General features: G+C 44.9%; 1 protein-coding gene across 2 annotated transcripts; it reads left to right on the top strand.

Moving 5' to 3' along the window:
* Positions 1-6,299: 6,299 nt before the first annotated feature.
* MANBAL (mannosidase beta like) lies at positions 6,300-19,484 on the top strand. 2 transcript variants are annotated; one of them, XM_075901309.1, is made up of 3 exons: positions 6,300-6,433; positions 14,001-14,198; positions 17,252-19,484. In XM_075901309.1, the coding sequence occupies exons 2-3, from the start codon at positions 14,049-14,051 to the stop codon at positions 17,357-17,359; spliced, it is 258 nt and encodes an 85-aa protein (XP_075757424.1). In that variant the 5' UTR covers positions 6,300-6,433; positions 14,001-14,048; the 3' UTR covers positions 17,360-19,484. The 2 variants fall into 2 exon arrangements, with proteins under 2 accessions (XP_075757424.1, XP_075757423.1); XM_075901308.1 differs by lacking the exon at positions 6,300-6,433 and adding an exon at positions 6,434-6,458.
* Positions 19,485-25,795: the final 6,311 nt, after the last annotated feature.

The following is a 25,795-nucleotide window of genomic DNA, read 5'->3' as shown; positions in this document are numbered from 1 at the left end:
GATCTCATCAATCAACTGTGGCTGCCCTGACATGCACATCAGCAGACTCTCCTCAGACTGCTCAATCTTCTCCAGCCCATCCTCCACCCTCACCGTCAGCCACAACTCAGACAAGTCCTGTAGAAAAAGACGATGACTTACCTCAGTTTGATTCAGATAGCCAGTCTCCAGTACAACAGTCCTCTTCATCCCCCAACGAAGCGGTGTTTCCGTTCTCTTTTTCTCCTCCAGCCAACAACCTGAAACAATTTCAGGAATTATTCAAAAGGGTAACACCATTGCAAGACATAGCCCTACCGAAGGTGCAAGAAAAACAGCACAAGCTGTTAAAAATTTTACAGCCCACTGCGTCCTCCAAGATAGCACTACCCATAAACAAAGCCATATGTAACCATCAGAAACGATATGGCAGACACCGGCCTCTATTCCACCGACCAACTGTGTAGGGTCAATAGAAAATATTTTGTTCCAGCTAAGGGGATGGATTTCCTTTTCTCTCACTCCCAGCCAAACTCATTTACCACCACTCCAGACAGCCACATTTCAAATCAACGCCCCACGACAAGGAACACAAAAGGCCTCAATCGTTTTGGGATAAAAGTCTATTAATCAGCTATGCAGTTCAGAACTTCTAATTATACAGCCCTCCTTACTCACTATGATTACTCCAATTACACCAGGCTACAGGAGCTGCTAAACAACCTGCCAGAACCAAAAAGGCTGCAACTACAGACCCTCATGAAAAAGAGCCAATCCATTACCCAAACGGAGCTCCAAGCATCTATATACGTAGCAGATATGGCATCCTGATTAACCACAATGATGATTATGTGCCATGCTTCCTAGTCATCTGATGTTCCATGGGAATTGTAAACCAAAGTGCAGGACCTGCCCTTTGACAGGGCTCAGCTTTTTGCGGCTGTGATGGACAGGAGGAGTGCTGACCAGCACCCGGTGACTAAGGGGTTAAACTCAGGTAACTAGCAAAGGTGTTGGCCAGGGGACCGAGAGAATCAATCAAGATAGTGTTGAAATTTGAATTGGATATAGATTCCTTGCCTGCTTTCTTTGTGTGGAAAAAATTAAACCAGAAGTTGACACACAGAATTATTTAAATCCAGGCAGGACAACCATGCTTCCAAGGAATTCAGGGCATGGAAGTGGACTGAATAAAGAGAAGATTGGAAGTAAGTAAAAGGGCTAAATGAATCAAGTCACGTTCAGGGTATTTTTTTCTTTATTTTGTGATTTGGTTTGAACTGCTCTGTGTGAATCTATGCCTCCCGCCCCCCCCCCACCCCCATTTACCATCTAGCATTGTGCCCAGAGACTTTTCTCTGTATTTTAATTTGTTTCCTTAGTTGCTCTGTAACATCTAGCAACCAAGTATGCTTTCTCAAGTTTATCTTTTGTTTTGTAATAAAATCATATTTTTTAAGGTGATGATTTGATTCTTGTGTCCTTGAAAGTCTGTCTGTGTGTATTTGCATGCCTCAGACTGAGAGGTCAGCTACTAGAGACTACAGCTTGTTTTTCCCTTTTCTTTTTCCAAACTCTTTTAGGGCAAAAGAGCTTGGGGTACCCCTGGGGGAGGGTTCAAGTGTTCACCCCTGTTTTTTTAGGGATAAAAATCACAGCATGGCCCCTTTAAGAAACACTTTTGAGGCTTTTTGGCCCTAACAGGCTCCGGGGCAGACAGCTCCCCTGTGGAATCCGGTAAGCACCTGGGATTTTCGCCTCCTGGCCAGGAAAAAATGTAGGTATTTTCTGATTTTTTTTTTTTTTTTTTTTTTTTTTTTTTTAATGAATTCAATACCGGACACCTGGCAACCCTAGTTACAGTCAACCCCAGAGCAGCATATAATTGGCATGGCAAGTTACCTCCCAGAATTCAGCAGTCAGGGCTGCATAGGTGTTATGGTATATATTGCTTCCTGTACAAAAAGGGCCTGCTCAATTGGTGTAAATTGGCTTAGGTTTATTGAAGTTAATGGTTCTACACTAGTTTACACTGGCAGAGAATTTGGCCCCCTTTTCTAATGGAAACACTACTGAAGTTTGAAGTTGCATTTGCCAGTGTTGTCTTCAAGTCGTCATTGTCAAGTCCAAGTCGACTCTCAAGTCCCTAAAGTCACTTTCGAGTCAAGTCCCAAGTCAAGTCTCAAGTCTTAATTTTAAAAATGTCAAGTCACTTTTGTACAAGCCGTCAATATTGGCATTTTCAGACAATTTTTCACCAAGTCGATTTAACAAAATTAGAAAGTCTCAAGTCACAAACAATGAATCCAAGTCGAGTTTCAAGTCGAGTCACCTAGGCGACTTAAGTCAGACTCGAGTTCAAGTCATGGGACTCGAGTCAACAACTCTGGCATTTGCTTACGTCCTGTCTGACTGGCCCACAGTGCGAGGCAGATACCCACTGCTATTACACTCTATTTCCAGTCCTTCATTGACAAAGGGCAGAGCCCAAAAATCCTGTCACAGTTCCCTAAATATTGATTTCCTCTTAGCCTTGCTGCCTAATTCCCTCCTGCCATGTTTTAAAAAATAGTTGCTGTCCACTCCCTATATGCCATACATACTCCCGGCTTAGCTCATCTGCATGTTAGCAGACCCCCTCAGTTAGACATGTTGAAACTAACTCTATTGGGTGTTCACCCAAAAGCCAAAAACAAACAAGCAAAACTTTCCCTGCACTTGCTTGCCATCTCCAGCTGTCATAGTCTTTTTCCAGCCTCCCAAAGCTTTCCCAAGTGTGGCTGTTGGCTTATGTTTCCTTTGGTCCTCATTACCCTCTATTCAGCACCTGAGGGCTTTCTTAACCATAGGTGGTTTTCTTTTTGTTTATTAGGGTGGCAATTAGGTTACCACAAATGATTCATAAGCCTAAGCAGCACTGATTAAGCTGACTGGGGGACCAATTTTAGCATACATCTCTCATCTTATATGCATGGGAACACTAGAACTATTGCACATCATCAATAATTTAATTATATTTCAAAAGAATTAATATTTATATAGTACCATTACTCCAAGGGAGCCTATAGTTCTTCACAAGTCTCTGACTGTACCAATGTAGAAATGCAGCACTTTTTGGTTTTTTGGAGGGGGAGACGTGTGGGGACATGGCAACAACCCAGCCCACAAGAACAAAAGGAGAGAGAATAAATGTTGGTGAGGGCAATTAGGAAACATCCCTGCACTTCCAGAGGAGCTATAGAATCTGTCATGTCTAAGAACAGTAAGCAGTATGTCTTTTTTTTTAATTAAAAACTATCAGGCCCATCATTGATCAGGCAAAGTCGTTTTGCGTAGATTACACTTGTAGGAAAGTTCAAGAAATTAAATATATGTAATAACTTTTTATAAATGTGCTTGCAAAAGGGAAGTAAAATAACAGTTTTAAATTTGTAGGATTTCAACTTCAAACATTATTCGTTTAATTAAGTAATTACCACATATAGTAAATTTGAATCAGAAACTCATAAAGATTCCTTTACTCTTTCCATAACTAATTTGAATTATTTTGTGATTTGTAACAGTAAAAATTGTTTGTACTAAAATGACAGTTGAAGGGGTGACTCGGTTTTTAATTTTGTTAGCAAATATTTTTATGAACTCTAATCATAATAGTTATGACTTTTTTCTGATGAAAAACAAAAATAATTATTAAAACTTTCACCCAGCATATTCCAGTGTAAAAAGTAGTGAATTCAGTTAATTCAAGTGGCAGGATTGTTTATGCAAAATTTGGTATCTGTAGCTAATCATGAAGTATGACTTTATTTTGCACAAAAAATATATAATAGATATCCTTAGTAAATTGTATACGACTCAATTTCTCTGCTTTGGAAGAATAAAGGGCCAGGATTTGATGCTGTGGATCCCTGGGGAGAGAGGGGGGGTCTTCAGATTTAAAGCTGAGAACATCAGTATATTTCCTTTGAGGAATCTGGGGCTGGAGCACAAAAATATTTATCAAGATCAACTTGTTAGAAAAGAGTCCGCATAGAAGAGAAGCAGCCCAGTTGCTGGGCATATACTTTTCATTTGTAAGCATGAATGTGAAGCAATGTATCAGATTAAAAACATATGGAATAAATTGGTGGCATGCAAAAAACTAAAAGGTGCCAGCAAAATGGGCTATCTCGTGCATTTAAAACCTTGTTTGCAAAGCCTGCTTGATTTTTCACTCATTAACATATTACTTAGACTACAATAGAGCAAGTGGAACTTGCCTGCACAATGTGAATCTGTCAAGAGCCCTGATGTGGCAGTGTGAGCGAGATGCCATTTTTAGAGCTCTTGTTTGTCTCCTCCTGTTTATTTTCTGAAGGAGCCATCAAAATGTTTCACCAGAAGGTGGGTGAAATGCTGTTTGCATGTGGACCAGTAGATGTCACTATTCTACAGTCTCCGAATGACTCACTGCATCTATCTTCACTCACCTCCCCAGAGAAGAAGAGAAAATTCAGGTCCTGGCAAAATGCAGGACAATGTAGCACTTTAAAGACTAACAAGATGGTTTATTAGATGATGAGCTTTCGTGGGCCAGACCCACTTCCTCAGGTCCTGGCAGTGCTGCTCAAATGATCAAGAATTGTTCTTGGCCCTTCATTCTTATTTCAGTTTTCTGAGACAATTTTCCAAAGAGATGACAAGTCTTATTCCAGAACTAGACTGGGAACTAGATCTGAACTTCTCTTGCTCTGTAACTTTGCCCACATTTTCAAAAGTGGCTTCTAAAAAGGGCTGGAGGGATAAGGGGCGCTGTGCCCAGAAGGTAGTGGAGAAGGTCCCCATGTGGCCATGGGGTTAGGGTGTTTACCTGGGAAGGACAGGGTCACAAATTCTAATTTTGTCTTCCTCAGATTATGGGAACCCAGATTGAAAGGTGTCAGATCCTAGCCCAGGATGCCTGTATACAAACTGAATGTCAACGGGAGCTGCAGGTACTCAGCCCATCCAAAAACCAGGCCCCAAAAGTTTCAGGCTGGGGAACCAGAAATTAATCTCTCTCCCAAATCAGAGGCTGCTGTTTAAAATGTTGGCATCATCACTTCATGCCTCAGTTTTGCAATCCATAAAAATGCAGATCTGAATATGCACCCTTGGAAAGTGCTTTGAGAGCCTCTGATGAAAGGTGCTAATTGTTTGAAAAGTATTCAAAGAGTAAAAGTCATTTTATGGACAAGGAGTACTCTCGGATCTCCCAACTTTGCTAAACCATTATTCACAATCTGACTAATGTCCTTTTTCTATGTTTTTAAAATACACTTCAATTTGTGGATTAAGTATAATGTTTGCAGGTATCATGCAATGCAAGATCTTTTCAATCCTGCCCAGTAGCACCAATTGCCTATTCAATGTCTGGGTTTCTATTGTACTGCTTGATGGTTGTCCAGAGAAAGGCTGCTAGCTTATTGAGTGAATAGACATTCCCAAATTTGCAGCTGTTGTGATATTATGCCATGACAAAATGCCTGGGTATGTGGGGAGGGCAGGAGAAAAGGACATAAATACAAACAATGGAAGCTGTACATGGGTGTCTTTGCTCAGAGATCTCACTCCACAAGCATCTGAAATGCTGGTACCAGGGAGAGCTCTGATAATATTAAATTGATATAGGAAAATGGAGATTCTGTGGAAATTTAGAGATCCAGATTAGAGTTTGCAAAGGTACCTAAGTGAATTTAGGAGTCTAAATCCTATTTTTAACAGTGGGGAGTCAGGTGACTAAATATCTTTGAGGAGCTGGTCTTTTTGTATTGAGGAGCCTACATCCTATTAATTTTCAGTGAGATTTAGGGTCCTAGGCCTATAACTCACTTTTAAAAATGAGATTAGGCTTTCAGTAAGCAAATTCCTATCCCTGAGTTTCTCCACTGGTAGAATTGGAACAATCATCTACTTGTGAGTGTATTCGTTTTTATAGGGCTTTCAAATCCTTTGATGAAAGAAGTGATATCAATCCAGAGTGTGAATTAGTGTAATAAATACAGAACTTGGAAATGTAACGTTTTTGTTTTTCTGAGCCATACTGACATCCATTTGATATTTCAGAACAGCTAGCTGGATTGTTTTTGGAGGGAGACCTTTCCCCTCTTATATCTTTTTCTGTCAGGCTGAAGATAAGCAAACAAGAGTGTATTTTGCTCCCTTTAGCCAGAAACCTCTGATTCTGACAGCGAGATGATGTAACTGCAGAGCTCCATTGAATTCAATGCATGAAGTAGCTTTACACCAGCTAAGAAGCTGAGCCCCTGCCCTAGGTTGGGGGGGGAGGGGCGCCGAACGGAGGCCGCGCGCGGGGCGGGGGCCTAGCAACGCCTGCAGTGAGCTGGTTGCTACGGGCGCGGAGGGAGGAAGCGCTTCCTGCAGCGCTGGGTGGAATCACTTCCTGGGGCGGCGAGGCCTGGCCGCCGAGCTGGAGGTGAGAGGAGCGGGGCGGAGCAGAGGTTCGGGGAGGGGGCTTGGAGGTGGGGGGGGGCTCAGAGGATGGGCGGGGTGGAGGTGGGGGGGGGCTCAGAGGATAGGAGGGTTGGAGGATCGGGGTGGAGGTGGGGGGGCTCAGAGGATGGGCGGGGTTGGAGGATCAGGGTGCAGGTGGGGGGGCTCAGGATGGGCGGGGTTGGAGGATCAGGGTGGAGGTGGGGGGGCTCAGGATGGGCGGGGTTGGAGGATCAGGGTGGAGGTGGGGGGGCTCAGAGGAAGGGCGGGGTTGGAGGATCAGGGTGCAGGTGGGGGGGCTCAGAGGATGGGCGCGGTTGGAGGATCAGGGTGCAGATGGGGGGGCTCAGAGGATGGGCGGCGTTGGAGGATCAGGGTGCAGGTGGGGGGGCTCAGAGGAAGGGCGGGGTTGGAGGATCAGGGTGCAGGTGGGGGGGCTCAGAGGAAGGGCGGGGTTGGAGGATCAGGGTGCAGGTGGGGGGGCTCAGAGGATGGGCGGGGTTGGAGGATCAGGGTGGAGGTGGGGGGGCTCAGAGGATGGGCGGGGTTGGAGGATCAGGGTGGAGGTGGGGGGGGCTCAGGATGGGCGGGGTTGGAGGATCAGGGTGGAGGTGGGGGGGGGCTCAGAGGATGGGCGGGGTTGGAGGATCAGGGTGGAGGTGGGGGGGGCTCAGAGGATGGGCGGCTTTGGAGGATCAGGGTGGAGGTGGGGGGGGCTCAGAGGATGGGCGGGGTTGCAGGATCAGGGTGGAGGTGGGGGGGGCTCAGAGGATGGGCGGGGTTGCAGGATCAGGGTGGAGGTGGGGGGGCTCAGAGGATGGGCGGCGTTGGAGGATCAGGGTGGAGGTGGGGGGGGCTCAGGATGGGCGGAGTTGGAGGATTAGGGTGGAGGTGGGGAGGCTCAGAGGATGGGCGGGGTTGGAGGATCAGGGTGGAGGTGGGGGGGCTCAGAGGATGGAGTGGGGGTTGGAGGATCAGGGTGGGAATAGTGGGGGCTCAGAGGATGGAGTGGGGGTTGGAGGATCAATGTGGGGATAGGTGGAGGTCAGAGGATCAGGGTGGGGATGGGTGAGGGGCTCAGGTAGGTGAGATACAAACTCCGGGGTGCTTGGAAAGGTTTTTGTGCAGCAGGAAGTGTGGAGGAGAGCCCTGTGCTTGGCAGGAGAACAGGGAGTAAGGAAGAGGCTAGAGGTTGTCAGGTTTTTGGAAAGGTCTGAATCACCAGAGCTAAATCAGGAAGAATGTTTTTTTTAAAGTGGGAATGGGAAGAGCAGAAAAATGTTCCCCCTTTATGTTTTATGGACAGGAGTCTCATCAGGTTAATGGGATACCTCCCACCCAGCCCAGCTCGTGCATGACTCAAAATTGAAAACATGCACCAAATGAATCCCCTGTCTTCACTTCTCTTGTAATCCGCATGGGACCTGGTGACCTCTTAACCCTTTTTATCAAAGAGGGACTAGACATTCTGAATATGAAGGATGTCACTCAACTATAAAGCTGCTCAGCTGTTTCCCTTGCAGCCCCTGGCCATAATTGTCAAACGTGGGTCCCTAAAGTTAGGCCCTTAAATCAATAGCTGTACAAAGAAGTGTCCTCCTTTTCAGAAGAGCAGAACACCCTGATATCCCTCTGAGACCAGTGGGAGCTGGCTTCCAGCCCCTTTGAAAATCAGGCTTTTTTTTATTGATGGGCCTACTGAATAACCTCAGATACCTAGATCTGGTCAGTTTGGCTGATCATTGGAAACATTCATCTTTTGCTCTGACACTGTCATTCTTTGCCTTCACCTAAAGGCACATTGCCATGTATTATTAGTGACTTGTCTGTGCATGGTGTACAGATATCTTGTGATAAGAACCAAATGAGGGGTTGCCCTTCTCCCCTTTTTTTGAGATAAAATCTGCCTGTGACTTGTGTTCACTAGGAATTTACATTGAGGCTGACTTGGGGTGCGTCTACACAGCACCTGAAACTTGAAATAGGGTACACAATTTGTGGTATGCAAATTGTGTAGCTTATTTCAAGTCTATTTTGAAATAGGCTATTTCAAAATTTAGTGCTGTCTACACAGCGCCAAATTTCTAAATAAAGCACTATTTCTAGCCATTCTCGTAGAATGAGGTTTACAGGGATGGCGAAATAGCACATCTGCTATATTTTGAAATAGTGGACACATTAAAAAGATACAGCGTAGGTATATCGGGATACCTCCAGTACCCTGAAATAGCATTGCTTTGTAGACATACCCTTGGGATGCACCTAGACTGGTGAGATTTTGCACAAAAGCAGGCGCTTTTGCGCAAAAACTTGCCAGGTGTCTACACTGACCACTTGAATTTGCGCAAGAGCACTGACTTTGTAATGTACAAAATCAGTGCTTCTTGCGCAAATACTTTGACGTTCCCACTCAGGGATAAGCCCTCTTGCGCAAGAATACTTGTGCAAGAGGGCCAGTGTAGACAGGCACCTTAATTTTTTGCTCAAGAAAGCCCGGTGGCTAAAATGGCCATCAGAGCTTTCTTGTGCAAAAGCGCGTCTATACAGCGCACGGATGCTTTTGCGCGCAAGCATCCATGCCAATCTAGACACTCTTTTGTGGAAATACTTTTAACAGAAAAACTTTTCCATTGAAAGTATTTCCACTAAATCATGCCAGTCTAGATGCAGCCTTGGTGTAAAGACTCACTTTTTTTTTTCAGTGAAGACAAAATCCTGGAAGCATTATGCCGCACTAAGATCCAGGACCTACAAACACTTATGCGTATGTTTAACTTAGACCCTCTGGAGGTACTTATGAGTGTAAAGTTAAATGCAGATGTAGATGTTTGTAGGTTGGGACTTTCTGTTATCTACAGGAGCCCTGTGTACACTAGAAAACATTTTCAATGGTAGGATTTTTTTTACTGCGTAAATTTGATCTATCATCAGTAGATCGAATGGCATAGTGTTTAATATGGTGGTGGCAGCTGATATACTATCTACACAAGAGGTCCTAACACTGCTAACAATGCTGGGGACATTTTTAGAAAACTTCCCTATGCCACAATGATATATGAAATAGGAAAGCACAGAGGGAAGGGAGATTTGTGCAATATGAGATCGGGAGTTCTATCTTCACACTTTAGGTATCAGTTCCTTTTTTTGGTTTATTTTTGCGCATTTATTTTTGGTAAAATGACGAATGAGTGGGCATCAGTGAGAGTGTTCTTAAAATTAAAAAAAGTTATTGTATGTTGAAAGTTTTAGCAAAAATCATAGAATCATAAAACCTTAGAGCTAGAAGAGACCTTAGAAGGCCATCAAGTCCAGCCCCCTGCCCAAGGCAGGACCAATCCCAACTAAATCAACCCAGCCAGGGCTTTGTCAAGCCGAGACTTAAACACTTCTAGGGAGGGAGACTCCACTACTTCCCTAGGTAACCCATTCCAGTGCTTCACCACCCTCCTAGTAAAATACTTTTTCCTAATATCCAACCTGGACCACGCCCACTGCAACTTAAGATCATTGTTCCTTGTTCTGCCATCAGTCACTACTGTGAACAGCCTTTTTCCAGCCTCTTTGGAACCTCTCTTCAGGAAGTTGAAGGCTGCTATCAAATCCCCTCTCACTCTTCTCTTCTGCAGACTAAATAGACCCAACTCCCTCAGCCTCTCCTCGCAGGTCATATGCTTCAGCCCCCTAATTATTTTGGTTGCCCTCTGCTGGACCCTCTCCAATGCATCCACATCATTCTTGTAATTTGAGGCCCATAACTGGACACAGTACTCCAGATGTGGCCTCACCAGAGCCAAGTAAAGAGGAATAATCACATCTCTGGATCGACTGGCAATGCTCCTCATAATGCAACCTAATATGCCATTAGCCTTCTTGGCTACAAGGGCACACTGTTGACTCATGTCCAGCTTCTCATCCACTGTAATCCCCATGTCCTTTTCTACAGAACTGCTACTTAGCCAGTTGGTCCTCAGCCTGTAACAATGCTTGGGATTCTTCCTTCCCAAGTGCAGGACTCTGCACTTGTCCTTGTTGAACTTCATCAGATTTCTTGTGGCCCAATCTTCCAATTTGTCTAAGTCACTCTGGACTCTATCCCTGCCCTCCAGTTTATCTACCTCTCCCCCTAGCTTAGTGTCATCCGCAACATTGCTGAGGGTGCAATTCATCCTCTCATCCAGGTCATTTATAAAGATGTTGATCAAACCCGGTCCCAGAACTGAACCTTGGGGCACTCCGCTAGAAACCGACCACCATCTTGACATCAAGCCATTGATCACTATCCGCTAGGCCCAACCTTCCAGCCAGCTTTCTTTCCATCTTACCATCCATTTATCCAACCCAAATTCCCTTAACTTGCTGGCAAGAATATTGTGGGAGACGGTATCAAAAGCCTTGCTAAACTCAAGATATATCACATCCACTGACTTCCCCATATCCACAGAGTCAGTTCCCTCATCATAGAAGCTAATCAGATTGGTCATGCATGACTTGCTCTTCATGAATCCATGCTGACTATTCTTGATCACCTTCCCCTCTTCCAAGTGCTTTAAAATGGATTCTTTGAGGATCCCCTCCATGATTTTTCCAGGGACTGAGGTAAGACTGACTGGCGTATAGTTCCTTGGATCATCCTTCTTCCCTTTCTTAAAGTTGGGCGCTACATTTGCCTTTTTCCAATCATCTGGGATCTCTCCTGATCTCCATGACTCTTCAAAGATAATGGCCAAAGGCTCCGCAGTGACATTTGCCAACTCCCTCAGTACTCTTGGATGTATTAAGTCTGGACCCATGGATTTATGTACTTTTTGCTTTTCTAAATAGTTCCTAACCTGTTCTTTCCCCACCAAGGGCTGTCCACCTTCGTCCCATATTACATCACTTAGCGCATTAGTCTGGGAGCTGACCTTGTCCGTGAAGACAGGCAAAGAAAGCATTAAGTACTTCAGCTTTCCCCACATCATCTGTCACTAGGTTACCACCCTCATCCAGTAGGGGCCCTACACCCCCTCTGATCACCTTCTTCTTGCTAACATGCCTGTAGTAACCTTTCTTATTATCCTTCACATCTCTTACAAGTCGCAATTCCAGTTGCGCTTTCGCCTTCCTGATAATTCCCCTGCATTCTCGAGCTATACATATATACCCCTCCCTTGTCATCTGTCCAAGTTTCCACTTTTTGTAAGCTTCCTTTTTGTGCTTAAGTACACCAAGGATTTTCCCAGTAAGCCAATCCGGTCTCCTACCATATTTGCTTCTCTTGCTACGCATTGGAATGGTTTCTTTCTGTGCCTTCAATAAGTCTTCTTTAAAATACTGCCAGGTCTCCTGGCCTCCTTTCCCCTTCATGTTAGCATCCCAGCGGATTCTGCCCATCAAAGTCCGCTTTTCTGAAGTCCAAGGTGCGTATTTTACTACTCTCTTTTCTTCATTTGGTCAGGATTCTGAAATCTACCATCTCATGATCACTGCTTCCCAGGCTGTCACCCACCTCTACTTCCCCTATTAGTTCCTCCCTTTTTGTGAGTAACAGATCAAGCTGCCCACGGCCTCTGGTAAGATCCTTCAGCACTTGTATCAAGAAGTTATCCCCAACATTCTCCAAAAATCCTTGCTCTTTTTCAGTTTGAGCAGGATGAGGGCAGGGAACTTTTTTTTTCTTTCTAACAAACCCAGATAAAAAATAACTGACGTTTAAAATTTGCCCTGGCTCTGTTCCTCACTAAGAATTACTGCCTTTTCTTGGTTTGGGTAGAGATTTTAAAATAAAATAGTTTAGTTGAGTATGCTTGCTTGACACCACTTTGAATGTAGTCCTGCATTTCGACTTGCGTAGGTGGATCCTTGTGTCTGTGTAGAGCCCTCTCAGACTCTGTGTTGAGGATAGATTCAGTTGAAGGACTGTCCTCTTGTATTTTAAATAGAGTTTAAGGAAGCTATGTATGACCTTGGACAAGTCACAGAAGCCCCAACAAGCATGTGAGTAGTCCCTCTGACTTTATGGGTCAACTCACATGTGAAGTGCTTTGGTGGATCAGAGCCTGTCTGTCAAATGGAGATGATAATACTCTGTTATCTATCCCGCAGGCTGGATGTGGACTGCAGGGTTAGTTCCTGGCAGGCTCCCACCACTATGTTTACCTGTGCTTTTGCAGATATCAGACAATTGCAACTCTTGTTGGCCACGAATCACGGTTTGTGGCCAATGCGAGCAGCAGGAAGTGGTGCGGCCTGCCAGAGACTGATCCTAGTGGGCGACTGCGTTTTGATTACCCACCCCGATGTAGGTAGTACAGTTTTCAGGGCAAGGACTGTTTTGCTCTGTGTGTAGTATCTAGGCGGGTGAAATATGGCTTGCAGGCCACATCCATTTCCCCAACCTGCTGCATCCAGCCTGTGGCCCAGTGGGAGCCTCAGGCAGATTCCCTGCCCGCCGTATGCCTCCCAGAGGAGCCAACTGCGAGGTCCGTGTTCTCTGTGCATGCTGTGCACCCCCCTGCACAATCTCAGTTTCCAGCCAGTGGGAGCTGCCTGGCCATGCTTGTGGCACAAGCAGGACATGGAGACCCTGCCCCAAAGGGCACCTGGTGTGCAGAGAGCACATAGCCCTCACAGCTTTGAACGGCATGTAGGGGCTGAAGAGGCAGGAACCATGCCCAAGGCTTCTACTGGGCTGCTGGCTGGGAGCTACCTAAAGTAAGCACTTCCCAGAAAGAGCCTGCACCTGGCACCCCAATCCTTCCCTCCCCCAAACCTGCCCTCTCCTGCACCAGCTCACAACCCAAACCCCATGCATCCCCACTCCTGTACTCATATCCCCTCCCAGACCCTGCATCCCAACTACAATCCCAGCTCAAAACCCCCTCCTGCCTTAGGTCACAACCCAATCCCCTCACCCTTCTTGCACCCCTGCTCCAGATCACAACTTCCTCCTAGACCCTGTTCCCCCTCCTACATCTCTCCTCCAGGTCAGAATCTTCTGCAGCCGTACCCCCTTTTGGACCCTGCATCCCAATCCTCTGCCCCAGGTCACAACCCCCTCCTTCACCCAAACTTCTTCCCAGAACTCACGCCCCATCCTGCACCCCAGTCCTCTGCCCCAAGCTCCATTCTGCACCCAGCCTCCATCCCAGACCCCACACCTCCATTAATATCGTGGAAAAATGCAGCTCTTGACCTTCACACTCTCCTGTGATGCAAAATGTAAGTAGTAATAAATGTGCAATCACATGCTCAGTTTTATGGGTAAATATATACTTGTTCATTGCTGTCTTGCTATCACTTTATAGCCAGATTATATGCCACAGTTTGTTTGGCCTCCCACCCATAAGCAAGCAATTCTGGTCATTTGAAGGCTATTATAGTTGGCACATTGCAAAAGATTACAGCATCTAAAGTGTGAGTTATGGTTTCCTCCTTTGTTATTGGCTTTGTAGCATGAAAAGGCACCAACATAATTTTTCCTTTGGGATTGTTTTTTAATGGAAAATAAAATTGACTGAATTCTAAAAACTGCTCAGAATTAAGAGTCTTATGTTGTTATTTCACTGTAGAAAGCAGACTTCTCCAAAGTGTTCGTGAATGAGGAAGGAGCTTCTACCATGGCTGCCGAGTTGGATTTCTCCCCCCCTGAAGTTCCAGAGCCAACATTCATGGAGAATGTGCTGCGATACGGACTTTTTTTTGGAGCCATTTTCCAGCTGATCTGTGTATTGGCCATAATCCTCCCAATTTCAAAGTCTCATAAGACAGTAAGCAGTTCTGCTCAGTACCAGTATGAATGGGCACCATGAAGTGGCAAGTGCTGGTGGTCACAAGAATGTTAAAGAGTGATTATTTGTCTCATTGTGCAGTAAATACAATTGCATCGACAACATGATTAGTCAGTAAGGGAGCCGCGCTGCAGTGGGGGTAGCTCCTGGAGCCAGTTCGCGCTGGCTCTGGACCCTGCAGCTCTCCATTTTAAATGTAGTAAGAACCACCCAGCTCTTACTACATTTAAAATGCAAAGGTGCATCAGTCCTGGACCGGTGCAAGCCAAGACTGCTCAGACCTGGCTCGCACTGGGCTGGAGCAGCCCCTGCCTGCAGCCAGCCTGGGCCATCGTGAACAGGGGCTGCTTCGCAGCAGGAGTCCTTGTCCATGGGGCGGGGCCCAGCTCCCCTCTGGGACCTCTGCATATAGGGACTGCTGCAGGAGCAGTCTCCTCTATCCCCGCCCCTGCTGCCTCTGAAGGGGGGGGGGGCAGGCAGCACCACGTATATGGTGTTGGGGAGAACCAGCTTTTAAGCTGGCTCCCCCCAGGACTGGCTTCTGTCCCCCCTACTTTCTGCCTTACATAAAGAGGCAGCGGGGGGCGGGAGGGCAGGACAGAGAGAGCAAGTAGTTTAGTACTTGACTCAACTACCTGATAAGCTTAGCTTTATTGGTTAGTCAAGTACTTAACTACTCACTCACATCTCTAGCCAGAACCTATTTGATCAGTGATTCTCTAGTTCATCGCATTTCCTGTTTTCCTGCAAGGATCCCTTTACTTCTCTTCTGTCTTAACAGCCCCACATCACAACAACCCCTCCCCAGCCACGGAAGGTGGAGGCAGCTGATTCTGCCAGGACCCCTCAGAACAAGGGAGTCTCTTGTGACAGAAGGCACTTTCCAAGTATACTTGTACCTGTATTGCTCCCAGTTTCTGCCAGCACACAAACAAAGGGCTGAGTTCAGTCTCAAATCTACATTTCCACATTAGTGTTGATCTAGCTCGTTCTTTAGCCAGTTGAACATGAAACCAATTAAGGCAGACTCTTTGTAGAGTCTGAACCTTGAAAGTGAACAGTGGTGAGAGTTAACACTTTGGAGGAGGGAGTTGAAAGCCAGGCACTGAATGGGAGTTGTAATGCTTATGGAATCATGGCTATTTAAAGCCATCCCTTGGTGTGCACATGCTCAGCTTAAATTTCCACACACGTACTCTGCCCTCTGAAAGAAGCTGCAGACAAGTCCCATATGATTGATTTACAAGATAATAAACAGGAATAGATGTCTTCTGGTCATGGGAGTGACACCAATTGCTTGAGTCTGTGTAGAATTCAAAACAGCTTTTCTCACTTGCGGGGGTCTGAGGCTTTGAAGAGTACCTTGTTTTGAACATTAGAAGGCAGCAGTGATCATCTAATGGCAACAGTGAACTCTGTATCTCTGAATAGTAGTTGCAGTAGCTTGAGTAATGCACCGATTACATCCTTTAGTGAGCCAGCCAAGACTTCTCCCTTGGAAGGGCACACAAATATGAGTAGTAATAATTAGAGCCCTACACAACTATGAAATTTGTATCTGCGTCCACAAAAATAAGCCACAGATATAAAGCAGATAATCCGCAAATACGCAGGGTTCTAGATACAAAATGTGTACACATCCGTATCTTCAAAAATGAGCCATGGATATCTGCATTCATATCTGCACATGTGAATACCTGCAGATATAAAGAAGATATCCATGGATATTCAAGGCTCTAGTAATAACATAGTAAGTTAAGAAACATTTGAACCAAGCTCATTAATTAAAAGAGTATCATCAGCTACTCCCCTCCCCCTGCATTATCTGCAGTTCTCTCTTGGAAGCTTGGAACTAACACATCTTTCTCTGCCATTTTTGTGTGTCCTTTTCCAGTTGGCACATTTTGATTTATAGAAATGTAGAAGTGTAAGCAATATTTATATCCAAACTCGTTTAATTAAACAAGGCAATCTGCATGTGTGCGCTTTCTGGGATGAGACTGGCTCTGCTTCCTTGTCTTTTTCCAAGATAACTAGAGTTTGTTTCCCATAGTAGAAATATTATTTGTCGTCTTAGCTTGAAGGAAGATATTGGACTATCTCGAGGCTATGTTAGTCCAGATAAAGAGAGCTTTGTCCTAAATCTGGGAGCTTGATTAGAAATTCTGAGCTTCAAATTCCCACTGCAGGTTTGTTTTGGTTTTTTGGAAGGGTGGGGTTTGTCTTCTGCATCGCTATGTTTTCTCTTTTTGTAAAATCCCTGTTGAATGTTTCAGCTGATTTCAGAATTTTTTTCTGTTCTTCCAATTTTGGATTTTTTTTTCACTTACTGCTTCTGCCCTCCTTCACAGCTGCCCTTTCTTCTTCCTCCTCAGAGTTTTCCTTAACATCCTAAAATGCCTAGCAGCTTTACTGGGTAATCGAGTGTGGTTCTACTTGGCTTTTGAGATCTGGTCTATACCCAGAATTGCACCAGTAACAATATATGATTTTAAAACAGTTTAGAAAACAGGATGGATACTCCTAAATCAAATTAAATCTAGCTAATGGGGTCAGCTGGCATCAGTAATTTATGTAACCAGGTTTAAATCAATGGGTGCAATGTGTGTTGGCAAGGGTTAGATAAATTTTTGGTCTAGACACTCAGGGCATGTCTACACTAGTGAGAAGATGAACCCTCTAGAGGTCAATCTTCTAGCCTTCAATTTAGCAGGTCTAATGTAGACCCCTAAATAGAAAGCTGAGGGCAGCCCACGCAGGCGTCTGGTACTCCTCGTTCTGCAAGGAGTAAGAAAAGCCAGCAGGAGCGTGTGCTCCCGTCGGCCTCCCACTGTGTGGACACCACCATGGCTCTCCTTAAGGTAAGCTGACTCCAGCTATGTGTTTTGCATAGCTAGAGTTGTGTACCTTAAACTGACCTGCCAGGTCTAGTATAAACCAGGCTTCTGATTCTGAACTGGGTTGAGATATGAAATATAAATCTCATGGCCAAAAACATTATTGACTGTTCCTTTCTTAATTATCTGTTGTAGGACTCTGACTGTTTTGAGTCTAAAAGTTCGGAGGTGGTGAAGAAGCCGAAGATGGTTGCTCCACAGCTGAGCAAGAAACCCAAAAAGGAAACTAAGAAGAAGAGGTAAAAGGCCTCGTAAAGGAACCTTAAAGACAAGTGGACTGCACACAGCCAGATGGTTAATTTAACTGTCCTGGTTAGCATGAATCATCTCACCTCTGATGGGGAAGGGCAGCTTATACTTGCCTCTCGTCCATGCTGGTCGGGATGTGAAATGAAAGCGTGGAATGGGAGGTGTGTGTTGTGCCACTGAAGATACTTTTTTCTAAGTTCTTTTAAAGACAGATGGATCAAATGAATCAAAGACATCATACTGCCCAGCTTTGTATTGCCTTGTGTTGTTTTTACCTCTATCACTGTATTTTGCAGCTTAATAGGAATGGCTTTATCACTTTTAAAAAAAATATTCTCCTTAGGTCATAACTCCCCCAAGTCCAGACTCGCCCAGCTCAGGGCTTTCACTTTTCCCCTATTGCTACCACTCTGTGACTGCTCTCTTCAGCCACTATAGTCATGTAAACATCTTTCCCCTCTGCTTCCAGCCTAAAAGAAATATGGAGACCTCAAAACTTCTTGTGATGAGAAGAGCTGAACAAGTGCAAGGACAAGGTGATTATAGAGCTCCTCAAAATACAGGGGTGTTGTGTTAGAAGCTAGGAGTACTACAAACTGCCTGCCGGCAACAGAACTCTATGTACAGTATTCTGCTGCTAGCAAAGCATGGAAACCATCCCATCATGGTGCTCTTAGGCATGCTTTGGGTATGCATGCAGCTTGGTCCTGTGTCTCCTTTCACTGAACTCCTACACAAGTTAATTATTATCCTGCCCTGGGACCAGGAGGAAATCCCAAATCCATAGGACAATAAGCTTGCTGTGTTGCAACATAGATGAGGATGTCTGTTGCTATATAACCATGCACCCTCAGGCTCTTACTTCAGGGCCACAGATCTAATGTTACATTTCAATGTGGCTTGAAAGGATTGGAAACATATATAGTACTACAGCAGGAGATGCTCAGTAGGGCAGTACCCGCCCCGCCCCCCCATGACAGCTCACATACTGGCTTGTTTGATCACTAGAGGGCCATTAGTATGAGAACCTGCTGCTAAATGCACTCAGAATTCAGAGCAACATCAGGATCTGCTTTGAAGGAAAGGGTTCTATTGATTAATGCTCCAGTCCTGCAGTCAGATCCAGGGATAGATCACTGCCACTGCTGCATCTCACTGAGGTTAATGGACAAAGGGGTCTGTCTCCTGGATCCCCTTGCAGGACTGATGCCCGTTAATGGGTATTACACTTCATTTGTTCTACAGAATAAGCAAAACGATATGTGTGCACTTGTACAAGTTACCACTGCTGAGGAGAGAGAGAGAGAACTGTCTGTTCCTTTTTGTGTTTCTGGGGATTTTAGGACTCCGAGATCTACTCAAACTTCTGATCACTTCTCAGCTGCACTATAGGTACTGTCCTCCCTGCTTACACAGAATGTCAGTGTCACTGGTTGCTGAAAGCACATTAGTGGCGGTTAAAACCGGACTTGGAGAATCCTTTGAATTCATTCTTTGTTCTAAAGGCAATTTTCAACAGAGTACTGCATAAAACACTAATAGACAAAAGAAGACCCCCACCTACCCAAACTCCACAGCTAGAGTCATCTCTCGATGCAGCCAAGAAATGTTATGAAACAGACGATAAAGAACAATGAGTTTGTAGGCCCTGAATTCTTTGGCATGCTCCATATTCCTGTCCAGAAATTCCCAGGAAATGAAAATAACCGTTTTGCAGTCCCTCTTCTTGTGATTTGATTAGGGAGGGTTGATTTGTTAAAAGAGAAGCACAGAGTATTTTGTGGCATTGTGCGCGCTGCTGGAAAGGCAGAGGCTGTGCTGAAGCCTAAAGAGCATACCAGATAATGGGGATTGTGTGGCCATTGCCCTAAAATAGCAGGCCCCCACATCGACCCATCATGTCATTACTATTCACATTTTAAGCACTCTTTGCTAAACAGGAATCATGAATATTTAGTTTGTAGTGTTTTAAGGTTCCGGTCTATTTCTTAGGGTAATATAGTTCAGCCTTCTGATTAGCTAAACATAGAGTCTTTGCTCACAGATGAGTAATACAATATGTATTGTATTTTAACTTCTCTTGACATGTTTATGTAATAAAGATAACTGGAAAAATGCAGACACCGACTTTTTAAACTTTGCTGCCTCCTCTTGAGCATTCAGTATGAAAATAGCTGCTGATTTGGAAGTGAGTGGGTGGAGGCACAATGATAGTTGTAAGAATGGTCTAACTGTTTAGAAGACAGCTTCTCAGATCCCCTCACCTGTAAGAAATTAGTTAATTGATACTGTAAGATACAGTAGATGTTTGTGTTTGACTCCTTTTGAAAGATAGCAAAAGTCCTTTAATATACCTTTCCGGCATACAGAAAATGATACCATGACTAAATTAATTTGTGTCTCATAGGATTTTGCTCTGAGAGCTCTAGGGAAAAGAGTAATGATGAAAACATTGCTTGTTAATGATACTGACTGGGGAGATCAGATAGCTCAGTGATGGGAACTTTTGCCTTTAGTTCCCTGGGGAGATCAGATGGCTCAGATAATGGAGATTTTTGCCTCTAGGTCCCTGGTTTGAATCCAGACCAGTTTAACAGTGGCTGAAATATTGCACTGTCTGATGGTGGTTCACTGAGTTCGATGAAAATAAGTAGTTCACCCAAGGCTCTCTCTGGTGACCATCACCCCTGGGACTCAGCAGAAAAGCTAAGAGAGAGGGTACAAAGAACAATTGCACTTACATGGTAAATCCTTTAATCCCTGAGATCTTTCCTTGTGGGGGGGTTGTCATTACCCCTCCAAGGAGAGCTGAAGACCTAAGTCTCTCTTGTTTTATTTAAAGGAAACTTGCCTGCCTTCAGATACATCTGTGAGTTAGGATTTTTTTTAATTTGCCATTTGATTATATGAGATCAAATCTCTCCTAGCTTGCTCCCCTCATGTTAAAGCTGAAGTAGTTTCTTTGAACACAGGTATTACACCAACAATACATCCTTGTGCTCCCCTACAAGTAGCACAATCCCTTGAGGCTGGCTAATAAGTAGCTCATGACCAAAGTCTCTGTTCGCATAGTTCAATTAAATCCCTATTAATCTTATTCAGACCTAATTTACTTTCATTCTAATGCACACACTTCCGTTTGCCTCAGATACACCCTAGTGAGGCTCCCCACTGATAGGAAATTAACTGCCTTGGGCCGTCTTTGAAGAAGATTGATGTCTTCCCAGATCCGCCCTCTTCCCCAATCAGAAAATGAGGCCTGGGATAATTTCCCAACCTACATTTCTGCTGCTATGAATGGAAAAATATGATGCAAGTTGCTGGGATGTGCTACGCCTGGAGGTGATACACATGAGGAAATAAGGAGACTTAAGAAAACAGACATGGAAAAAAACAGGTTAATGATCTTGTCTCTCCCAGAGGCTGCTGCTGAATCATTCCCTGTACTATATTGCTAGTAGTTTGACCACCATCTACAGTGAAATGTCACAAGTGACAGAGCTCCAAGTAGGGATGTAACTGATTAACCAGCAGCCCAGCTGGGCTTCAGCAACTCCCCACCTGACATAGGTGAAGGGCTGCTCCAGCCCGGCCAGGCTCACTCCACCCTGCTTCAGGCTGGGGGTGCTCCATCCTGGGGCACTCAGCAGCTCCCCACCTGTGGTGCAGTAGGCCTGGTTGGAGCAGCCTCTGCCTGCAGCGGCCCACCCTGGCAGGAGCAGCCCACGGTGCAGCAGGCCCAGCTGGGCAGGAGCAGTGCCATGGGTGGGCAGGCTGCTCCAACCCAGCCAGGTTTGCCACACCATGGGCTGCTCCTGCCCGTGGAATACCAGTTAAATGTAACTAGTTAGTGGGCTAAATGGGATTTTGCATCCCTAGCTCCAAGCTTTTCCTTCAGGAAACTGTCTTACACTGTAATACCTCCCACCTGCACAAAGTTTCCCTTGATATTCACCTCCAGTTTGCCCCCCAGTTTCATGCTATTCCTCCTAGTTAAACATTCTTGCATTATCTGAAATAACTCCTCTCCCGACTCCTGAGGTCTCCACCCATCCATTATGTTACCTGTTACATTCTCACTTCCATCCTCCAATTCACAGTTAGTGTTTAGCCAGGACTTTACTCTGGGAGCCAGATTTTGCAGCCCCTATTCACACTGACTTTGCACGTAGTCCCACTGATCTAAATATCCTTCTGATCACTAGCACTTTCCGTTACCAAAGTGCTGTCCAAATAGCTCATTAAATCTTGTGCCCCCACAGTGAGGGGCTAAGCATTAGCATTTTCACTAACTGGGGTGCAAGGAATCTAAGTGACTTCGTAGAATCATAGAAATTAGAGTGGGAAGAGGCCTCAAGAGTTCATCTAAGACAGTGTTTCTCTACCGTTTCAATATCAGGGACAGGCTTGTTGCCTTCCTGAACTGTGTCAGGGGGATCTCTAGGACCAGCGCTCGTCCATGGACCTGTTGCTGAAAAACACGGATCTAGTCCAGGTTCTTGCACTGAGGCGGGGCCGAATATACCCAGACCATCCCTGACAGGTGTTTGTCTAACGAGTCTTTAAAAACCTCCAGAGATGGGAATTCCACAACCTCTCTTAGAAGCCTGTTCCGGGGCTTAACTGCCCTTCGGGTTAGAAGCTTTTTCCAAATATCAAAGGCTACGTCTAAACTACACCCCTCTGTCGGAAGAGGGATGTAAATGAAGCATTTTGAAAGTGCAAATATCCCGCACTTCATTTGCATAATCGCGTCATGGTGCTGTTTCGAACAAGCGCCATTTCGAAACTGAAACCGCAGTTTAAATGCGTTTTTTTCGACAATGGGGCACTTTTCCAAAAGATCCTGTATATCCTGTACTTCCTGTCAGGATGGTTAAACACTGGAATTAATTGCCTAGGGAGGTTAAGGAATCTCCATCTCTGGAGATATTTAAGAGCAGGTTAGATAGACATCTATCAGGGGTGGTCTAGACGGTGCTTGGTCCTGCCGGGAGCACAGGGGACTGGACTCGATGACTTCTCGAGGTCCCTTTCAGTTCTAGTGTTCTATGATTCGATGTTGCAAAACTATTATCGGGTTTCTCCCCGCTTTCCTCATCTTTTTTTTAAGACTAAACATCCCTTTCTCATATGTCAGGTTTTCTAACCCTTTATCATATTTGTTGCTCTCCTCTGGACTGTGTTCAATTTGTTCACTTCTTTCTTAAAGTGTGTACCCAGAGTTGGACATTGTACTCCAGCTGAGTCCTCATCAGTGCCAGGAGGAGGGAGGACAGTCACCTCTTGTGTTGTCATATGACACTCCAGTTAATACCACCTGTAACAATATTCACCTTTTTGCTACTGCACCACATTGCTGGCTCATATTCAGTTTATGATCCACTCTGACCTCCAGATCCTTCTCAGCAGTAGTACCGCCTAGCCAGTTACTCCCTGTTTTGCAGCTGTGCCATTGATTTTTCCATCTCATGTGTAGCATTTTGCACTTGTCTCTATTGAATTTCTTCTTGTTGTTGTATTCAGACCAATTCTCCAAGTTATCAATGTTCTTTTGAATTTTAAGACTGTGTCCCACTGTCTTGCAAATCCTCCTAGCTTTGAAGCATCTGCACATTTTATATACACATTTTCCATTATCCAAATTATTAATCAAAATATTAAGTGGTACTAAACCCAGGACAGATTCCTGTCAGACTCCATGAGATACAGCCTCCCAGGTGGACAGCAAACCATTGAGTATGGTCTTTCAACCAATTTGGCACCCACCTTTTAGTAATTTAATCTAGCCCAGGTCTCGTGGGTCTGCACCAAAAGCCTTATTAAAATCAAACTATAGCCCATATACTGCCTTCCATTTACTGTGTCAGTAATCCTGTCACAGAGGGAAATTAGGGTCTGCCTCAAGCTGCAGAGTCATTGTCCAAGTGGGAATTAGTACGCATGAGTTCCTGGCTCTGAGTCCGGTTCCCATGCCATGCTGCTCTCCTATTTACATGGTTGTTGCTTTCTGGCTCCCAGCTGCTGTGAGGTCCATTCTACCCTCTTACAGCATCCTCCTCAGTCTACCAGTGCAATCCAATGCAATGACTCATGAGAGGTCACTGTGCAGTTTAGAGTGCAAAGCTGCTCTCTAAGCTCTGTGATTAGCCTAATGCTGACTCAAGCCCCAATGCTGACAACTTCCTGTTGTTATTTGTACACTTTGCTGGAGCTGAGTCACAGAGCTGGGTCACATGTATGGGGCCTGTTAGGACACATTTCTCCTCCTTTGAGGGCAACTGTTTAATCAGCTCATCTACTAATTGATGGATGTTACAGCAGCAAGGATCTACTTTGGCTATTGGGGTTTGTGTAAAGAAAGTTCCTTGAGGCTGTGTTCACCATGGTGCCATGACTTGCAGTCTCTGGGATCTGAGCTGATTTGAGTGGCTGAAATACATGTCTGTCTGTCCCTTGATAACAAACCTCATGGGGAGATGCATGGATTCTGCACAAGTGCAGGTGCGTGGCATGTGTGCTGGTTTCAGAGGGGCGATGGCAGAAGTGGGAATGATTTATACATCTCTTCCCACCCCTCATCCCAAACTTTAGTTCGGATGAAACTAGCCATGGATGCAAATCACACCTGGTTTCAATTTTACAGAACCAGAATCTGGTCTCTTCAGGCCATCCCTAGCTCAAAGAGGTTTGAGGACAACATTTTGAGGACAATGCATTAGTTTGAGGACAACACCCTGCTGGAGCTGTGTTGGGCACAGTACCCAACTTGGGAGGGAAGTTGGCTTTAACCCACTCTCCAGCTGCCTAACACACCCACTGCCATAACTTAGAGCAGCCCTATACTGGTAGGAACCATGCCCATGGATGTGACTCTGCTGTCTGAGGCTTTCCTGGAGCTCAGTCGCTCTAGATATATCTATTATGCTGGAGTTTAAGGTCTCACGGGTTGTCTCCACCATCTTTGTGCTACCCACCAATTCCAGGACCAGAAACCCCCCCGAGCTCCACTGTTAACAAATCAGCAAGAAGCGGTGAAGATCTGGCCCATAACATTTCCTGACGCTCTGCTGTTGCTCCTCTCTAGCACTGTTAAAGTTGGTCAAAATAAATTAATTAAAGCTTCTATCCCAAAGGAAATTCTGAGATTTTTAAATTGATTTTGTCTCAATTTAGGATGAAAAAAATCAAAATCTCTGAATGTTGGGCACACCACAATATTTCACGTGGACCTCACTGAAACGTTGAGGTTTGACTTTATCCTTCTGACATGTATATGTTATTGTCAGGTGTCGAGTAGAAGCCCAAATGAACTGGTTTGGCCTTTTTGAAACAAAATGTTTTGATCCTTTCCCATCAAAAATTGTTACTGAAATCAATAGTCTCAGAAAATGTGTGGCTTTGTGGATTCAGGATTTTTTGACAGAAAAACATGCCGCTGGAAGATTTTCCAACAACTCTGACAGGTGAGGCATCATAGGGTAACAGCCCCTCCTGCTTTCCCATGTGTAAGGACTGTTAATGACGTCCTAAAGAGCACAGTGGACTGTAATGTCACTCCATGGTAGCCTTCCTTCATCTCCATCCCTTCCTGAGCTCCCCTCAAAGCCACCATCCTATGGTGATTCACTTTGCTCCAAAAGACCTATTTCTACTGCAACACTTGCAAGACAGCCGCCCGCCAGTAAGAGTGAAGTACAGGCGCACGGGGGATACTTGATTTCTCTATCATTCGCAAAGCGACCAAGGGAACTAACAAGTGCCTTTAACCACCTCCTTAAGCACTTTGCTTCTGTGTTGTAATCCCTTGTCTTTTGTTTGTCTTTTTAGGCCCCGAGCAGAGCTCATCTTCAGGTGGGGAACAATGTTCCCGCTAAGATTGTCAGTCCAGGTGCGGAGTGTGTTTTGCCTTGGGCACCAACATTGAGGTCATGTGCGCTTGTACGGATGTCTGCCACCGAGCCATCTGTGCTACATGATACAGGTCCTACTTGAGGTTATGTGTTTAGCTCTGGTGTATAATCTGAAACAATACTAGGACACTTTGGCCCCTAATACTTATAAGGATTTTGAACATAGTTATAAAAATGTTATTCTGCATGAAAACCTAAAATAAATAAAATCAGCCTATAATTTTGATGCCCCCCCTTCCAAAGTTGCAATATCTTGGGCTTTTTAAAAATACGATGATAGTTATTGTGATAGAAAAGAGGACAAAATTTTAAACACTTTGTACTGTAACTAGAGTAGGCCGGGATACTGAATTTCACTTCTGTGAAAAATGTAGAACTTTTGAAAATGTGCCTGGTTTCTGTCAAAATTAGGGTTGCCAGATGGTTTCAACAAAAATACTGGACACACTTGATATTACATCACAATCGACATTACGTCTTATTTAGAAAATACCGGACATTTATATTTTCTCCTTTT

This window comes from Pelodiscus sinensis, chromosome 18 (assembly GCF_049634645.1).
Source record: "Pelodiscus sinensis isolate JC-2024 chromosome 18, ASM4963464v1, whole genome shotgun sequence".
Taxonomy (NCBI): domain Eukaryota; kingdom Metazoa; phylum Chordata; order Testudines; family Trionychidae; genus Pelodiscus; species Pelodiscus sinensis.
This window is presented reverse-complemented; position numbering and strand designations above follow the sequence as displayed.